Source organism: Pygocentrus nattereri, chromosome 8 (assembly GCF_015220715.1).
Source record: "Pygocentrus nattereri isolate fPygNat1 chromosome 8, fPygNat1.pri, whole genome shotgun sequence".
NCBI lineage: Eukaryota > Metazoa > Chordata > Actinopteri > Characiformes > Serrasalmidae > Pygocentrus > Pygocentrus nattereri.
In genome coordinates this window covers 13763336-13780113 of record NC_051218.1, presented here as the reverse complement: position 1 = coordinate 13780113, position 16778 = coordinate 13763336, and the positions used below count along the sequence as shown (strand labels likewise).

Below are 16778 nucleotides of genomic sequence, written 5' to 3'. Positions count from 1 at the left end.
GGGAGAAATGTAAATATTCAGAATTTTCTGTGAAGATATGAAGTAAATGATATTAGGAATAGCCTATTTCATGATATTCATTTCATTGCTATTTTAGCAGTACAGAGCCTCTCTAGATGTTTATTTTGTGCCACAAATAAGAAAAGAAATTGTTAGTTTTGTAATTACATTGTAAATAAAACAATCTATTCCAGATGATAGGTTAATACTTTAATATGGAAAAAAATGACCTAATATTCTAATCATTTTTAGAGCCCTTGTAGTCACAGGCCCATAGAATCGTTCTAGCTCCTTCACCCCGATTCGGAACCCCTGCCTACCAACTAGCGTCATGCAGGGCTTCTGAGGCAAGTGAGTGATTATTTTAGCAAGCATTTTGTTAACTCTTGAGTATCACCTTCCATTACTTGTCAGCTACGTTAGCCTTGCAGCTCAAGTGGAAAATCTAAACAAGCAAACTTCAGATACCAAACTTGTCTTAGCTGATTGACTACATCTGCAGTACAGACTGAAACTGTGTAAATTTCATTGTTGGGTCAATCATCCTTGAATCAACTAAAGTACACCACACCCAGACTAGAATCTGCAGAGATGTTCTATAAAGTTTCCAAACACAGCTCTGGTGCTTCTGCTTGTGATCTGCAGATGGTAGTCACTACAATTAGAAGTAATTGTAATTAGATAGGGTGTTCCAGTGAGCCGATGGCCATGTGAAGACTTGTTAGGCTGCGTAGACAGCGCCACGTCTACAGCTTGAGAGAGGCTGAGTAATTACACCTCCTCCATCGCGGACTGCTCCCATTTCAGCTCGCTCAGTCTGCTGCAGCCAGAACGGAAAATGCCACGTTGCATAGCTGCTGTTTTTTCCAGCCTTTTCTCATCCAGATGTTTCTCTCCTTACTCATCTGGAAGCTGGGAGAGTACAGACATTAGCAATCCATAGCAGACCAGTCTCTCTGAGGCAAAGATGCCTAAAGCTAAATAGAACAGCTGCAGTGATTACTTTAGCCTGATGTACTTTCAGCAACCCACAGCTTATACAAAAACAAAGAAAGAATAGTAAGAATGGAGGAATGTGACTGTATGACTAGGCTTTTAAAGAATTAAACCAAAAAAAAACATTCACTTCTTAAAGGTCTTGCACATTGAAATATATCTAGAAATGAAATTTTCATAGATGCGAGAGCCATGCGTGAGTTTACTTGAAGATGAGTCACATGAGGTAGAGAGTTTATTTTTATGTCCATTATAGGCAGTGTGGTCAGTTCAGGATATTCATTTGACTCTGACTGGACAAAACTTTTTCTATTCTTTAATCCTTTCCGTGGAAATCATAAGACATTCATTCAACTCAGCATCAAAGCTGATCTTTAAAATAAGAACACAATTGTCCTGTTGTCTGCACCTATTGCTCTGTCGTCCTGTCATGTATGGTTCTGTCCAAACTTCACACAGCCTATTGTTTCACTTTTGATTAATAACCTTGTTGTGTGGCAGTAAAGCATCTTGTATCTTCAAAACCAAATTAAGGGGACACTAGACTCTACGTAGGCCATTAGGATTCCAGCACTAATGGAAGGTTAAAGTGAAATACACCATTACGTTATTTCAGCAGCATTAGCATATGCTACAGGCAAACATGACAAATAGAAAGTAGATTATTACTATTTAAAAAAGCACAAAACACATGTGATTTAACAAATAGCAATTAGCATCATATAACATTACAATCAAACTATATACAGTACTGTGCAAAAGGCAGGGACCATATCTCATTTCTTTCATGTCCAGTCAAAAGGGCCACTGAGAACGAGTCATTCATTTTTCATTCATTACTTAACTAAAGAAAAGGGAGACTTCCTCTCAGTTTTTCAACGAAATCTGGAGGAACATTTTTCCACACCTCTGAAGTTCAGTCTTAGAAGTTGGTTGCACTTCCTACTTCTCATGCTTCAAGTAATCCCAAACATTCATTGATGTTGGGGTCCGGAGTCTGAGGTTGTCAGTCTATTGTTCTGATAACACCAGCAACTTCTTTGATTGATCTGATTAAACTTCTTTTTTAGTTTTTTTTTGGCAATGCCTTCTTTACAGCTGCACATCCCTTCAGGCCAATAGTGTTGATTTGTCTTCTCACAGTGGAAGAATGGACAGAAAAACATATGTATTTTTTCCGATCTGAAGGAAGATTGGAGTTCTTTACAGATGAAGAAGTACTATTTATCTGATGGTGACAGTTTAGGTGGTCTGCCAGGACTTGTATGGTTATTAGAAATCCCATTTTCTCTGTATCTTTTAATCATTTTCTTGAACTCCAAATCTAAAAAGATGGAACTAAAACACTTTATTTCTTTCACCTGAAACACATTTTAGCATGTCCTCCATGATACATCTTCCTAAGCAGTTTCTCTAAGTAGCTAAAACCTGTACCCAAAGCATTCCCATTTGACTTTGTCTCTCATTAATTGTGAGCACAACATCAAACTTTAAAAAAATTAACTGCACCCTCTGTCTAAACAAACACAGCAGATCTGATCTGCATGGCAAGAAAGATCTTTAACTGGATACATAGAGTTAACTGTGGGACGTCCCACTCCAGTGAAGTGAGGGGGGGGGGGGGGGTAAACTGGGCCTGCCCACTGCAAATGTCTTCTGTGTGAACTTGTGTTGCTGTTAGATAGTTCCAGACCCCCGCACCAGCTGACTTCTCTTTGGCTTCTCGGCTTGCCGAACAGAAGGTAAGAGCACTGCGCCCCATCATCTATTATTACTTCAGAACTACATCTTCACCTCCAGCTCAGATCCACTTCCAGAGCCTTGTTTGTTTCAAACTGCAAAAAGAAGACAAATGTCAATTCACTGATTTGATGTTTGCTTTAGATATTCAGTGACACATCCTAAAACATATTGCTGTTTTCTTTTTGCTTTTTTTTCTTGTCTTTTACCTTTATTACTGCCTTATTATTCCATAAATGTTTATATTTCTTTAAGCCACAGGTGAATGTGTTTATTGTATATTGTACTTTAGTTTATTTGTCTATCTAAATTTTTCATATCGCTTAGTTATTAAATGCATTGTTCAAGAAGTCTTTGATAAACTTAGAAAGACAGTTGCTGAGGGGTTTTTATCTGTTTTCTTGTGCCGAGCACATCTCAGTCTAGTGATGATGCTCAGTTAAAGTGTAGCACAGAGTTAAGCATTGTGCCACATAGGCAGCAGAAGGTGGGGGGGTGGGGGGGCGCAGAGAGAAAGGAGGGGCAGGGGAAGGGGGGATTGAGCTACAAAGCCTGAGAGAAAGACAGAGAGAGAGAAGAGAAGGAGGGTCAGTTTTCATTCAGTCCCCCCCCCCCCCCCCCCACCCCCCCCCCAACTTACTCCCATCAAAAGGAATGCGAGTTGCCATGGCAGTTCTCACCAGCTGTTGGCCTGCATTAAGAATGTACAGATGTCTATTCTCTTGACAAACAACTTCGTGAGAATGCACATCCACAGCTGCCGGATGAAGACTGTCTACTGCTGCCAAAGAACAAAAAGCGCTCAAGTTCCATAATACATTTATTTATTTGAAAAAAAAAAACCTATGTTAGTTTCAGATGCTGTGCTACCCGCTCTGGAGTTGGTTTGTAAATCAAACAGAGAGATTCAATATTTCACTCCTTTGTTCTTTTTCTGATGACCGCAAGGTGAAGGCGCATTAAAACAGGCTGAAAGTGTTGCACGTCAGCTGATGTTTTAGTTGTTTTTTCCATTCTTAACAGAGAGAAGGCCTTTATTTAAAAGCTCTTATGTGTTTTGAAAGTTGCGTCTAGCTTAAAATAAGGCAAGAATGCAGCAAGTCAGCTTTTAGGCAGTTAGCACCAGGCTGTTGCCAATATGCTGTCAGCGCTCCGTTTGGTTGACACTGACATGTGAATCAAAATGTTACATTTGCTCTTGAGCCACAGTGGGTTAAATAACGGCAAACAGAAGTAAGCAGCTTTAGCCAGGAAAAAGAAGACTCTCATGGGTGCAACGGAAGGCCGGGTGAGAGAGAAAAGTTCGCTGCTGTCCCAAAGAGAGAATGACCAGCAGATCAAAAGTCCGTTGGCGTCGAACCAGACAGCACAAACCTTCAGGCCTGGAGAATTCACAGGCTATATGGAGAGGATTTATAGTAAACATAGCTACTGATTTGAAAAACCAGTTGGGGGAGGTACAAATACCAAACAAGAATGTGGATTAGCACCAATCTGGTTTTAGCCCCATTCTTGACCTCTATCATCATCAATTCAAGCCTTGACAAGAAGTCAAATTCCTCTTTAACCTTTATAGAGACACACTGACTAATAGTGAAAAAGTAATAGAATAAATATTTACTTTCGCATAAATAAAATATAAACATCAACCCAATTGGGTCTTTCAGTTTGAGAGGTGGGTTAAGTAACCTAAACCCATAGCTTTTAGTTATCAGGTCAAAAATCGGCTGCAGTGGAACTTTTCAGTACCTCCATCTATCAGCATGAGAGCCAAAGTCTATTTGATGTTATTCTGATCTTTGGGGACCCTTTTGTTTTAAAATGAGAAAATATGCTTCAGAAGTAAGAAAGTGTGAACAGTCTCTGCTTCTGTCAGCCTAAATAAATAAATAAATAAATAAACAACAGACGTGTCACAATGAACTAATTAGTCACCAGTGGTGGACAAAGTTCACAGCTTCAGTACTTGAATCATCTCTAAACTTAGAGATGCCCTGTAACTCAAGTAAAATAAGAAGTCCTCTATTTATGTCTCAAGTGAAAAAGTATTTGCTTTTAAACATACTTAAATATGAAAAGCAAAAGTCCTGGAAGTTATTCTAGCTTTAAAAGTTATTGTTATATTATTCTATTCATCATACAACCTGTGTGGCAGCAGACATGAAAAATGGAATTTAAAACACAGGCAAAGATTTCTAAAGATTTCTGATATTAATCAGAAATGACTTTAATTTCCAGTATTTCAGTACTGCTTTGGTGAGGGGTTTAATGCAAGGTGTTCTATGATTGGTTTGCTTCAGTCTGAAAGTATCATTTGGGGCAGGTGGTATTTTAAAAAATCAATTTTTACTCACTTTAGAGCCACAGGGGGGGTTGTTCAGAATGTAGTGGAATGACAGTAAACGTCTCAAAAATGTAAATACTTTTTTACTAATACTATACTAATACAGCCTCAAAAAAGTACTCAAGTGCTTCATTACTATCCACTATTGTTACTAAATAAGTGTTAATGACTAAAAAGTACCTGAGTAGGAGGTACTATTTTTCTGCTAAATTACTTAAAGATATTATAATTTTAACACAAGTACACATCATTTAAATTTGTAACGGAGTTATTACCCACATCTGCTTTTGCACAGAGTTATTTGTAAATGTAATATAAGAATTAATCAACAACTGTCACTGTTGTAAGAAAAATCCAGTAATCTTGTTGTATCCAGTTACGTTATTAAAAAACTTCTTAATATCTGTTAAAAAACATCAGTTGTGGTCATGAAATGTTCACACGATCTAAAGGGAGGCTAGAATTTTCAGGGTGGATTTGACTTTAGAAGAAAAAGATGGAGACATTGGAGTGAAGGAGACAGATCTCCCAATAGAAAAGCTTCATTTCCACTGATAGCTGTTGTTCTTTTGGCTCGGCTCTGGGAACAGGATGGAAGTGGGGTGAATCACTGGGAGCTACAAGTTAGCGCTGGGGGGATGGGCAGGAGGGCTTTGAAAGGTCAGGTGACTGCAAAACTCAGGTTACAAGGATTCCACCACTCTGCTCTGACTCTCTTTTGTCTGCCTCAGAGCTTCCTTCAGGCATGTCAATGGCAGCCTTTTCAGCAGAGGATGGGATTTCGCATTGTGGCTACTGCCCACCTTTCTCTTTATAATGAAATGGAGGCTTAGTACCTGAGGGGCCATCTGAAGCTGCAGGAAAAAAGCGGTTGAGGTTACGTGGAGAGAGAAATGTTAATTTCCTGCAAACCGCAGACCATCAAAGGCAGCCTATGACCAACACACCTGTGGTGTTTTTTGGGCAGAACACCCAGAAGGCCATTTATGGTCTTTCTTTCCATGCCAGTTTGAAAGTTGCTTTTTTTAAAAGCTTCTCAACTTTTGTCAAGTTTTTTGGATCATTTTATTTCCACGTGGCTGCCCTGCTGGCATGTTTCTTGTTTGTTTTTTCGATGGGATGGGACCTGTTTTTCGGCTCAGTGCTGAACGCTGCCTAGACGCAGGGGAATAATTGCCTAGTAATGGACAGGTGGCTTGCGCAGGAGTTTACTTTTTTAAGCCATGTGGCTTCCTGCACCATAAATCAAAGCTGCGTACCACCCCCTGAGCTCATGGGCCTGCGACTGGGCACTGATTATGGTACTCAGTGTTTACTGAGGGGACTAAACTTTAGCTTGGATCTTTTTTGTGGGTTTGATTTATACAGCCAGAGTCAGCCTCCCAATTCTGACCCTATTACTGCATATTATTGGATGTAGCATGTTGTTTTGCACATAACCTTAAGTTTGTTCATGCTGAATTACTTAAGCAACGGGAAAAAGTGGTCTCACTTATTTGTGGCTACGGTCTCTGAGCTCCACTGTTTTTCCAGTCTCTACACCACCTGTTAAGTCACTCCAGAAGAACAGACAGAATTCCCTAATCCTTTGCCTGAAAAAAAAGGCAAAAGCAGAGCACTGTGTTCTGTTTTTCTCCTGGGTTGACGCCCCACAGCTTGCTTGCTTACCTAACTAACCCCTAAATCAAATATTGAGCGAAAAAGACGGCCTTTATGCAGCTGCCGTCAACTAATTTCAAGCCTGTTTGATTATGAGCACTACTTTCCAAATAAAACAGCTTGTTTTGCTGTTACATCAGCAAAGTCCACCCAGCAAACAGCCTTTTGCCTCTTTCGGGGGAAAAGAAATAGCGTGCAAATATGTTAAAACTTCTCTCGAAGGGAAAGGACTGACCCCTCCAGGCTAAACAGACGGAGACGATTCTAAGTCATTTCCTTCACTCTCTTGCCAAGGTTCTAACTGTCTGCCTTAACAGACGCCGCTCATGGTGAAATAACACCTTCTTCCCCCTCCCTGAGCAGAGAAGATTTCTTGTGTGCCACGTTTGGAGACGTCAACGTTTCGCAGGGCGAGCCAGGGCTTCTGTATTTTTCCACTTCTAACGTCCGTCAGAGCTGCAGGCTGTCTGCTTGACATCAGTTTCTGAGCTCAGGCCCTTTTTTCCCTTTCCAGTGAAAACAGAAAGGGGAAGAAGCTTGGTCTGAGCTTGTCCCAGGCCTGGTTAGCCTGGCGGGCCGATGTCCAAGCCCAGTTTCGCAAATCTTCCCCAGCAACATGGAGAAATGTGAGATCGTGCCACATCGACACAGCAGCAAGCATCTGCAGCTAAAGGATTGGGCTGTGGACAGAGTGCTCATCAGCTCACCACCATTATAATGACACTCCTTCTTAATAATGGGCTACTCCCTGGAGCTTCATAATATTGAAACAGCATGTGAATACTCGTTCCAGTTTCTTAGTTCCAACTAGCCTGAGAGCTAAAGCTTCAAACTGCACCTTTAAAAATAAAGGTGCCAAAAAGATTCCTTAGAGGGATGCCATAGAACAGGTGTGGCCCATTAGGATGTTTGATTTGGCCCTCCACACTAACATCCAATGAGAAGGAATATATTTTTATACTATATAGAATTCATTCAATCCTTTCTTGTTTTAACATTGCAATTTAGTGTATTACTAGCTAAATACAGTGCATAAAGCAATAAAATATATTAAAAAAAAAGATTTTGTCTTTTTCTCCCTTGGCCCAAAACAAGCATTGCACCTTGGGCCTCCAATACCAAAAGCTTGGGTAGTACTACTAGTAGAACCTTTTAGCTTCATGAAGAAAAAACCTTTCAATTAATGTTCCTTAAAGAACCACTGAGATCATTCTTTATAGAGTGTGAGGAACATTTTTGGCCTCCCAAGACGTTTTGTCACCCCTCCTGTAGTAGAACCTCCTGTAGTAGAACCATGCCATAATTATTATTATTTTTTTGTTAAGAACCATCTCACTGGTACTTTAAAGAGTATAAAGAACCTTTTTGGGCCCAAGACAAATATTTTAGGTACCCTTGCTCCCTGTTGAAACCTTCAGTCAATGTTTCTGAAAAACCATTGGTTCCTTGAAGAGTGTTACAAGTGCTTCATAGAACTGCACATCCAAACCAAGAAACATTTAGGAACCTTTATTTTGAAGAGTGAGTCACAAATGTGATAAAACAGTTTATGGCTGTTTGTAAATATGTGACATTTATGATATCACAGTCAAAAGAACTCTAGATTCACATTGAGAAGCATCTCTGGCTCCTTTCTGCTGAAGAATGTGAAGCGTGCTATGAGCTCTTTGTTAGCCCCACAAGAATTCCACCATCCTGAAACGTGGCAGAGAGCCAGGAGAGTTTTTCAGTTAGTTGCTGGGCAAATTGTTCATGGGTCAGTGCTTTCAAGGAGCCTATAAATCCCCCCAAGAACGTTACAGCTGGGCCAATTATGAACGAGGAGATAAAGCGCAATAATCCCTCTCCATATTCAATCATGTGATAACACATCCATCACAGCTTCAGGAGTGGCAAATAATTGTGGTACTCGTCACATAAGAGCCTCCACAGCATATAAGCTATGGTGCATCACACTGTACGGCCTTTGAACAAAGTCTGAGGGCCAGTGAATGCTTCTGTTGTTCAGCTTTGACACAGATACTTATTATACATCAGTGCAATCTCAGTCATTTCATTCGAAGGCAAGTCTTTGTCTTTCATGTGCATAAATGGCAGGCTGTCTCATTGTGTTTTCATAGCAGCCCTTGCAGCTTGCCTCGGTACATAGTTACAAGACAAAACAAAGTGCTGCTGGCTTTCATCTGCATTGCGTTTTAGATTTCTCACATTGATCGTGTGACACCATCACCCAAATGACAGCAGGCTCGTTGCTTCTTTGAACATCCAGCCATAAACAGAGTCTGCCAGGGCTAAGAGGGGGGCAAGCTAGAGGGAAAATATCTGCTGCAGAAGAGAGGAAACTAGGCTGGTGAGGAAAGAGAATGCAGAACAGTTTGCTTTCAGTCAAAGGGCCTTATCGACCTACAGGATAGTGCAGTTTCTAGCCCCTCTTGGAGGGGCCCTCTGAACCACAGGCAGGCAGAGGACAGTCTGCAGAACGAAGGCTTTTGGAGCTGTTACCTCAATCATGCACTGAGTCTGGCATCCCTTTAGATGCGTGTGTCAAGCACGTTCACTGCTGGGCACCTAGACGTCTGTCAAAGAGTATACGGGGCAGGTCTGATGGGAAACTGCTAGCTGTTATCCCCTCCACAAAAGGCTGCTACAACGGTGAAATCTGAAGAGTGAACAGAAGTAATATTGATTTCACAGCACAGACAGACTTCAGCGGGAATGGGGTATGAGGCACAGCCTGAAGTTTGCTGCCATATCTGTGAATAAGAGCAGAATGGGCCTTCAAACTCCAGCCTCTCACTGTCCTAGGAATGTTTCATATTCAAGGCTCAATTTCAGGCAATAAATGACAAAAAACACTCCCCCTTTTACAGAACTGACAACTGATGTTGTCACAAAGCAGCTTCACAGAATTCCAGTAAAGACAAAATGCCTGTGGAATGATGTACAGAGTTTATACTTTGTTCTATTCACAAAATAATGAGTTAGTATTACATAATGATGACATATAATGACATAGTATCTTGTAATAATGTCTTTCTACATCTAAATAATGACAGTATCTCTTAACAATGACTTTGACTTATGCCAAAAAATGACTTTTTGTATCAAAATATTGAAGTGCTATGTCTAAATTATATCTTGCATTATCCCAAAATAATTATTAATTTCCTCAGATTTTATAACCCATTATAAAAGTCTTGAGATACTAAGTAAATACTTTGAGAAAATCAGTCATATTTTGAAATAAATATTTTTCTACTGTTCCAAGTCTTCCATATTTTTCCCATAAAACCCCAGGCTTATTATATACTAAGGCTGATTATTCACCAACTACAGGGACTTTAATGCAATCTGTCTGAGCTATTCTTAGGTGACAGAATTGTGTGATAAAACTGGCCATTTAAGGGCTTAAACAAACAAAAGTTTCTGTTAGTGCGTTTATCAAGAAATGACGCTGTAAAGGGCAGCTGGCATTTGTAAATGATATAAAACTGTAGTTTTTATATAACAGTGACAATATACAAAACATGTGTTTCACTAGCACTCTCTCCTCAGCACCATAGCTTGCATGTAGATGATTTAGATGTCAGATCTTTGCTTTTGTATCATTGTTTTGTTTGTTTTGATTGTTTCACTTGCAGGCTGAATCCCAACATGAGGGTGTGGATTGTCTTCCTTTTGTGCCTGGCTGGAAAGGCCTTGGCTGCTCCAGTAAGTTCACAACCTTTACTGAGATGTGTGTGTCTGTGTAGCTATGGTGTACAATTATACAATGTGTGTGTGTGTGAGTGTGTTTGGAAGATGTAATAAAAGTGAACTTGATGATACAATGGTTTTACAAGCAGCTTTATTTATTTAAACTAATTAAATTAATCCAGACCTTCAACTCCTTTGGTGGCTGAAGTCAGCAAAACTGATACCAACAAATGTCGGCATCTAATCACACAGAAACAATTTACAGGCACTGATGTTCTTTTGCACCATTTATTTTGCAGGCAGAGGAGGAGCCAGTTGTTGAGGAGGTAAGACCCATTTAATTTGGATGTAAATAGGCTTCTAGTAACTTTGGGTTTCTAATAAGAATTAATGGGTCTTTTCTCTGTATGGCACCACATGTTTTAATGTGTATATGTACATGCATATATGACTTTGCATGCAGCTTCCTATTATAAGTCCTTGGAGGCTCAAAATCCACAATAGTTTGTAAATATAACTGAAAAGAAGCAATTAAGTGTCATCACTTTCCCACATGTGGGCATGGAGCCTGTTGTTTTTGCCTTCGCTTTGCATGCCTGTTGAGAAATGTAGGACATTTAATCCCATTGGTTTCCGTTTGACATTGTCTTATGATATTTTCAGCCATTTCAGCCATTAAATGTGATGGGCAATATGTGCAATTCCTACAGCGCTGATTTTCTCTTTCCTCACTCAGGAGCTGGAAGTGGGAGTCAACCCAGTCCAAGTGGAGACCGGGGAGTTTGATGAGGCCATTGAGGTTGTGGAGGATGTTGTTGCAGAGAGTAAGTGTAAATATCATTAAGAATGTCAGGGGGTTTAGCTAGGTCTGACATTTTTCTTGTATTTATTTGCCTTGAGGTATATTTATGCACCAAAAATAGTCATGGTTAATTTAAATGAACATTTTTAAACTTTTCTTTAGCCCTTAGAAATAAATAGGCTGTTTTTGTTGCTTTTTCATAATTTTCATAATATCACAAAAACTTTCAAAAAGGCTTAGCTTAAATGTGGACTGAAACTATGAAAACTATTTTATTTAAAAAGAAACTAGGAAAACTATTTGGTTTTCCATGATGTGGGCTTTATAAGAGTGCAGCCACACCATATAAGGGCCAGTGATTTTGTTATGATGACTGTATATTGAAACACTTTACTTCAGAAAAACTGAATCCCCACTGCCACTCAGCAAACCACATTGTGTTAGAATGAGTAAATTATACAGCAGTAAACTTATGATGCCTCTGGTAATGACAGACTGCACATAAGTCAAATCTAGACAGCTATAATTAAGAGTTACCCAGGCTATGCTCTTAGAAAACCATGTTTAAGTGCCACACATCCAGAAATGTGATGTGTCTGCCAGCCATAAAAGAGCTAAACCAGAGAGGGGAAATTGAGAAAAGGATTGTGTGCCTGTAAAAAACATGCTAACTTAACTGTCACATCTCTTCCCCCCCAGACCCCTGCGATAACCATCACTGCAAGAAGGGCAAGGTGTGTGAGGTTGATGACAGCAATCAGCCCATGTGTGTGTGCCAGGATCCTCTGAACTGCCCCACTGCCGTTGGAGAGTTTGAGCATGTGAGTCTTTTGAATGGTGGTTCATTATGGAGCTCAGGCACTGATAATAACACATTATAATTTACTGGTGTAGCAAAAGAAAAAAAAAATCAAGTTTTCTTAATTTCCCCCTTACCCCAAGTGTGATCAGTCATGGCTGTGTTATGCGGCTACGTAGATGACAAGCAATGGTTTATATCTCACAAGTGCATAATTCAATTCTCAAGATGCTACTAATGCTGTATTAGTTAATCAAGGTACTTTTGTCCATTATGGTAAAAGTGTCCTACAGTGTCAGAAATAACAAAACAGGTCTATTTTAGTTACACTAACATCTCCGTGTGGTACAAAACAACTATGTGGAGATTTAAGCAAGTAACTTGATGCTCACAAGCTTCCAATACTTGTTAGCTACATTAGGCTTTGTAGCTCCAGAGTAAAGAAGAAAAGCAAGGACACCAAATATGTCTTGACTGTTTTTCCATTATTTTTGTCAAGCTCTCAAACCTAGACTATAAAGACTGACAGCAATACCTAGGACTTCAGGGACAACATTCTTTTAAGCCAGAATTCTGATTGAAAAGAATATTTGTGTTTCATAGTGAGACTTTTTTGCTGCCAGGCCAACTTCTTTGATGAATAGTAATCTAAATCTTCCAGCATGGAAAGTGTGGCATTTAGAGTTGCCTTCTTGCACTGTAGGTCTGTGGCACTGACAACAAGACCTATGACTCCTCCTGCCACTTCTTCGCCACCAAGTGCGCCCTGGAGGGCACCAAGAAGGGCCACAAGCTGCACCTGGACTACATTGGACCCTGCAAATGTAAGTGTGCATCACTAGTCAGATATAAAAAAAAAGTGATGAATTGAAAGTGCAAGGTGTTTGCCGCAGAGGATGTTTAACATTTAAGCCAGTCATGGTGTGGGTTATAAAAGCCAGGCAAAGCTGAGTGCTTCGCAATGATTGATGAGCTCCAGGCTGGAGGCCTCCCTCGCAGGGTCCTGCACATGCTGAGCATGGGGCAGGCCCTAGCATGCCTGTGTTACTCTACTCCACAAAACAGAGAAAATCCCTCTTAAATCTCCCTGGGTTTGGCCACGTTTCTGGACTAAAGGGCTCAGATGGAGATCCTGCTGTGACTAAAGCCTCACTGCAGAGCAGACAAAGCAGTGTGCCTGAGCTGCAGATGATTTGAGAAAAACTTTTTGATACTAGTGAATTAGTTAATAGCGATGACATAGTTGCAAGCTATGAAGTAAATCATCCTTTAAGGATATATTTAGCACCAAAGGCACCCTTCACGGTTTCATAGCAGACTGTTTGCTACACAGCCAGTCGAGACCTTTAGCATACAGTGTGTATTAAGAAGCATGCGGGTATTTGCCGCGTTTTGATTTTCACTTGGTTTCTGCTAACTGCTTCTGCTGCCTCTCTTCCCCAGTCATTGCCCCTTGCCTGGACAACGAGCTGAGTGAGTTCCCCCTGCGTATGAGGGACTGGCTGAAGAATGTGATGGTCACTCTGTACGAGCGCGATGAGGATAACAACCTGCTCAACGAGAAGCAGAAGCTGAGGGTCTGTCCTTATTCCTCAATGTTGGTCTCAATACATTACTTAATGTGCCTATGAATTGTTCAAAACCATCAGTCTGCGGTCAGTGCAGTCAATAAACAACATAGTTTCATCCCCAGTAAGGATATAATGTTAAGCTGCCAAAAAGGGATGCCGTTAAAGAAACACATTTAGTTCCATAAACATTTCAGTGAATGATTATTTAGAGAAGCATTTTTGAAGTTTCTATATCAGGTTTCTATACCAAAGAAAGGTCTACACATCTAAGCCTAGAACATTTTCAGAACATTTATTTTTAGGAATGACTCACATACTACGCACTACAATAAACTATGAATGCTTTGCAAATTATTGAAAAGCACAATTATTTTAATTAAAAAAGGTACCTGTGTTCCATCTTCAGGTGAAGAAGATCTATGAGAATGAGAAGAGGCTGCAGGCTGGCGACCACTCCCTGGACCTGCTGGCCCTGGACTTCGAGAAGAACTACAACATGTACATCTTCCCTGTGCACTGGCAGTTTGGCCAGCTCGACCAGCACCCCGTGGACGGGTATGCGCCCATACATTTTTTAAAAGCTATTCTCTTAAGGAGTGCCCAAATATTTAGTCTTGGGGGCCAATGTTTTTGGTGGGCCGATAGCCAAAAAAAAATACAAATAAAGAATGTATTTCATGACATCACACTACTTTTTATGCATATAAAAATGGACAGAAAGAGTAAACAAGTTAACAAGTATATTTAGTATAAACATGTTTGTTCTCTTGTGGAGTTGGGGTACCTTGCCTGACGGCCAAATTAAATGTCCCGACGGACCAGTCTAGCTTATTTAGCAGCAGTTCTGGCATGTTCAAGTCACATCTATTTGAACCTGTAGAACAAACTGTTCTCTGCAAACATTGACATTCATTTTTGGCTTTCCTGCTAAATACCATGGAAGAAAAAGATGGTTGGTGTTTCCATCTCCAGTGCTTGAACGAAGCCTGTGTTTTTCAGGTTCCTGTCCCACACTGAGCTATCTCCCCTGCGTGCCCCTCTGATCCCAATGGAGCACTGTACCACCAGCTTCTTTGAGCAGTGCGATGCTGACCAGGACAATTACATCGCTCTGGAGGAGTGGGCCAGCTGCTTCGGCATCAGAGAGCGTACGTCATGCTCATGCTTTTAGGCTTTTCTGAGGTTGAATAAACTCATTCACTAATACTTTTTTGTGTTTCTTCTTGCAGAGGACATTGACAAGGACCTCGTCATCTAAATCGTGGCTACCATCAACGCTTCCTAGTTAGCCTACTATTGGGATGAGGTGCTAGCCATTAAATTAAAATCACATTAATGGTGCTAATTGCGATTTCCAGTAACCTATGTATACCACTAAAATTTAAACTGTAAAAAGAACATGCACAGTCCACACTAAGCATCACAGTAAGTGATAAGTTCCCATTTTTTTTTGTTTTGTTTTGTTTTGTTCTTGCAATTTTTCCAATATTGTGCAAATGCTTAAGCCAGCTGATGGAACTGAGTAGACGTTTGAAATGTCAGAGGAGGATGATCTTAAGGATATGATGGACTTTGTACGTCGAAAGGCTTTTTTTATGGATGCACAAAGAGTTACATATTTTTCAAGGAATCAGGGCTTGAATTTAATGTCAATTCGGAGTGACTGAGAAACTTGTAAAAAGACAAAAATAAAGTTTCCAAATAAATATTCTTTCTGCTTGCTTTATAACCCTTTACTTTTGTTTGTTGCACTCTTTTGGTGGGGGATACACTGTTTTTGGTTAGAGCTTCTTTAAATTTGAGCCCTGAGTAATAACAGTAATAATAATAAAGTCTGTTTATTTGCCTGCTGTGTCTTGAAGAAATAGGGCACCATGTTGAGTATTTAGAAACTATAACAATACAAGAAAATATTATTTGAACTCGAAGGGAAAGAATCTCGCAGGATGAGACATTTCTCCCTCTAACCTGTTCGCGTACATTTGCAGTATTTGCCACAATGTGAGCACTCTTTACATGAATAAAGCTACTGAAATTTCCAAACCCAAACATTGCATGCATTTTCCTCAATGATTCATCTTTCTGCTATGGATATCTCTCTGCCCTCTGCTTCTACAATTACAATTCTCATGTCTTTGTTCAAGTTCAGCGAAGCCTGTAGAACATTGAATAAGCTGAGCTTCGATTCATATATGTTCAGTTCTCCTTGTTTGAACTTGATTAGGTTAAATTTGTATGTGCTTAAATTTCATACCAAAGCAAAAAGCATTAATGGACACGTCACAGATGTGAAAGCTGCATGAAAATAGGCTATCGTATAAACATGAACGCTAAGAAAAAAATAAGATCTGCAGCACACATGTTTGCAATTTCCCTGAGGGTGGAGTGGGCATCTATGTAATGTTTCTCCTGTGCTTTTGTATGAAAGGGCATTTCTATATCCTACAATTAAGAGGTTATTTTTAAACAAAAAAAGCCAACATGACCCACAGCTCAAACGTTTATGTGTAATACAGGGTGTGTTGAGCAAAGTAAAGAAAGAAAAGGCCACAACAGCTTTTTAAAGATTTGCGCAGTAGACAGAAACTAAAGTCTGTTGTGACTGTGCCTGGGTATTACAAACTGCAATTATAGTAACCATTCAAAATTCAAAATACTACTCATATAAAGGATATATATTATATTATTATATAGGATTATATAAAGGATGTATAGAAATACAATTGGAAAGTAAACCATTTCTATATCATTGTAATCCTTCAATAAAAATCTGTAATACTTTCACCTTGGCATAATATTCCTGTATCTCTGTCTTAGCAACAGTAATAGTAGTCTATAATACTAGTATTATACTTTATTATCTCTATGGTAATCTATAACACGTGGGAAGTGACTTGTAATAAACTACAGTAACAATCAATGGATTAAATATAATAATAGCTCTTTATATAACTACGGTACATCCTGATTGGTTAAGAAGCATTCTACCCAAGCACAGGTTCCACGGAGAACTGGTTGCTAAGTAACAACTTGTTTAATGCTGCAGCCAGCCGTAACTAATTTTATACTTAATCATATAAAAAATCTGAAAATTAATATATTGCAACCCCACTTCCAAAAAAGTTGGGACACTGCAAAATGTAAATAAAAACAGAATGCAAGGACACTGAG

At 39.7% G+C, this 16778-nt stretch overlaps 1 protein-coding gene across 1 annotated transcript; it reads left to right on the top strand.

The window, feature by feature from the left end:
• The first annotated feature begins 2640 nt into the window (after nucleotides 1-2640).
• On the top strand, nucleotides 2641-15656 carry sparc (secreted protein, acidic, cysteine-rich (osteonectin)). The gene is made up of 10 exons (XM_017690042.2): nucleotides 2641-2738; nucleotides 10381-10450; nucleotides 10735-10761; nucleotides 11172-11259; nucleotides 11937-12058; nucleotides 12740-12860; nucleotides 13480-13613; nucleotides 14014-14162; nucleotides 14607-14755; nucleotides 14837-15656. Exons 2-10 carry the CDS (start codon nucleotides 10394-10396, stop codon nucleotides 14863-14865), a joined length of 876 nt encoding a protein of 291 aa, XP_017545531.1. The 5' UTR covers nucleotides 2641-2738; nucleotides 10381-10393; the 3' UTR covers nucleotides 14866-15656.
• Nucleotides 15657-16778: the final 1122 nt, after the last annotated feature.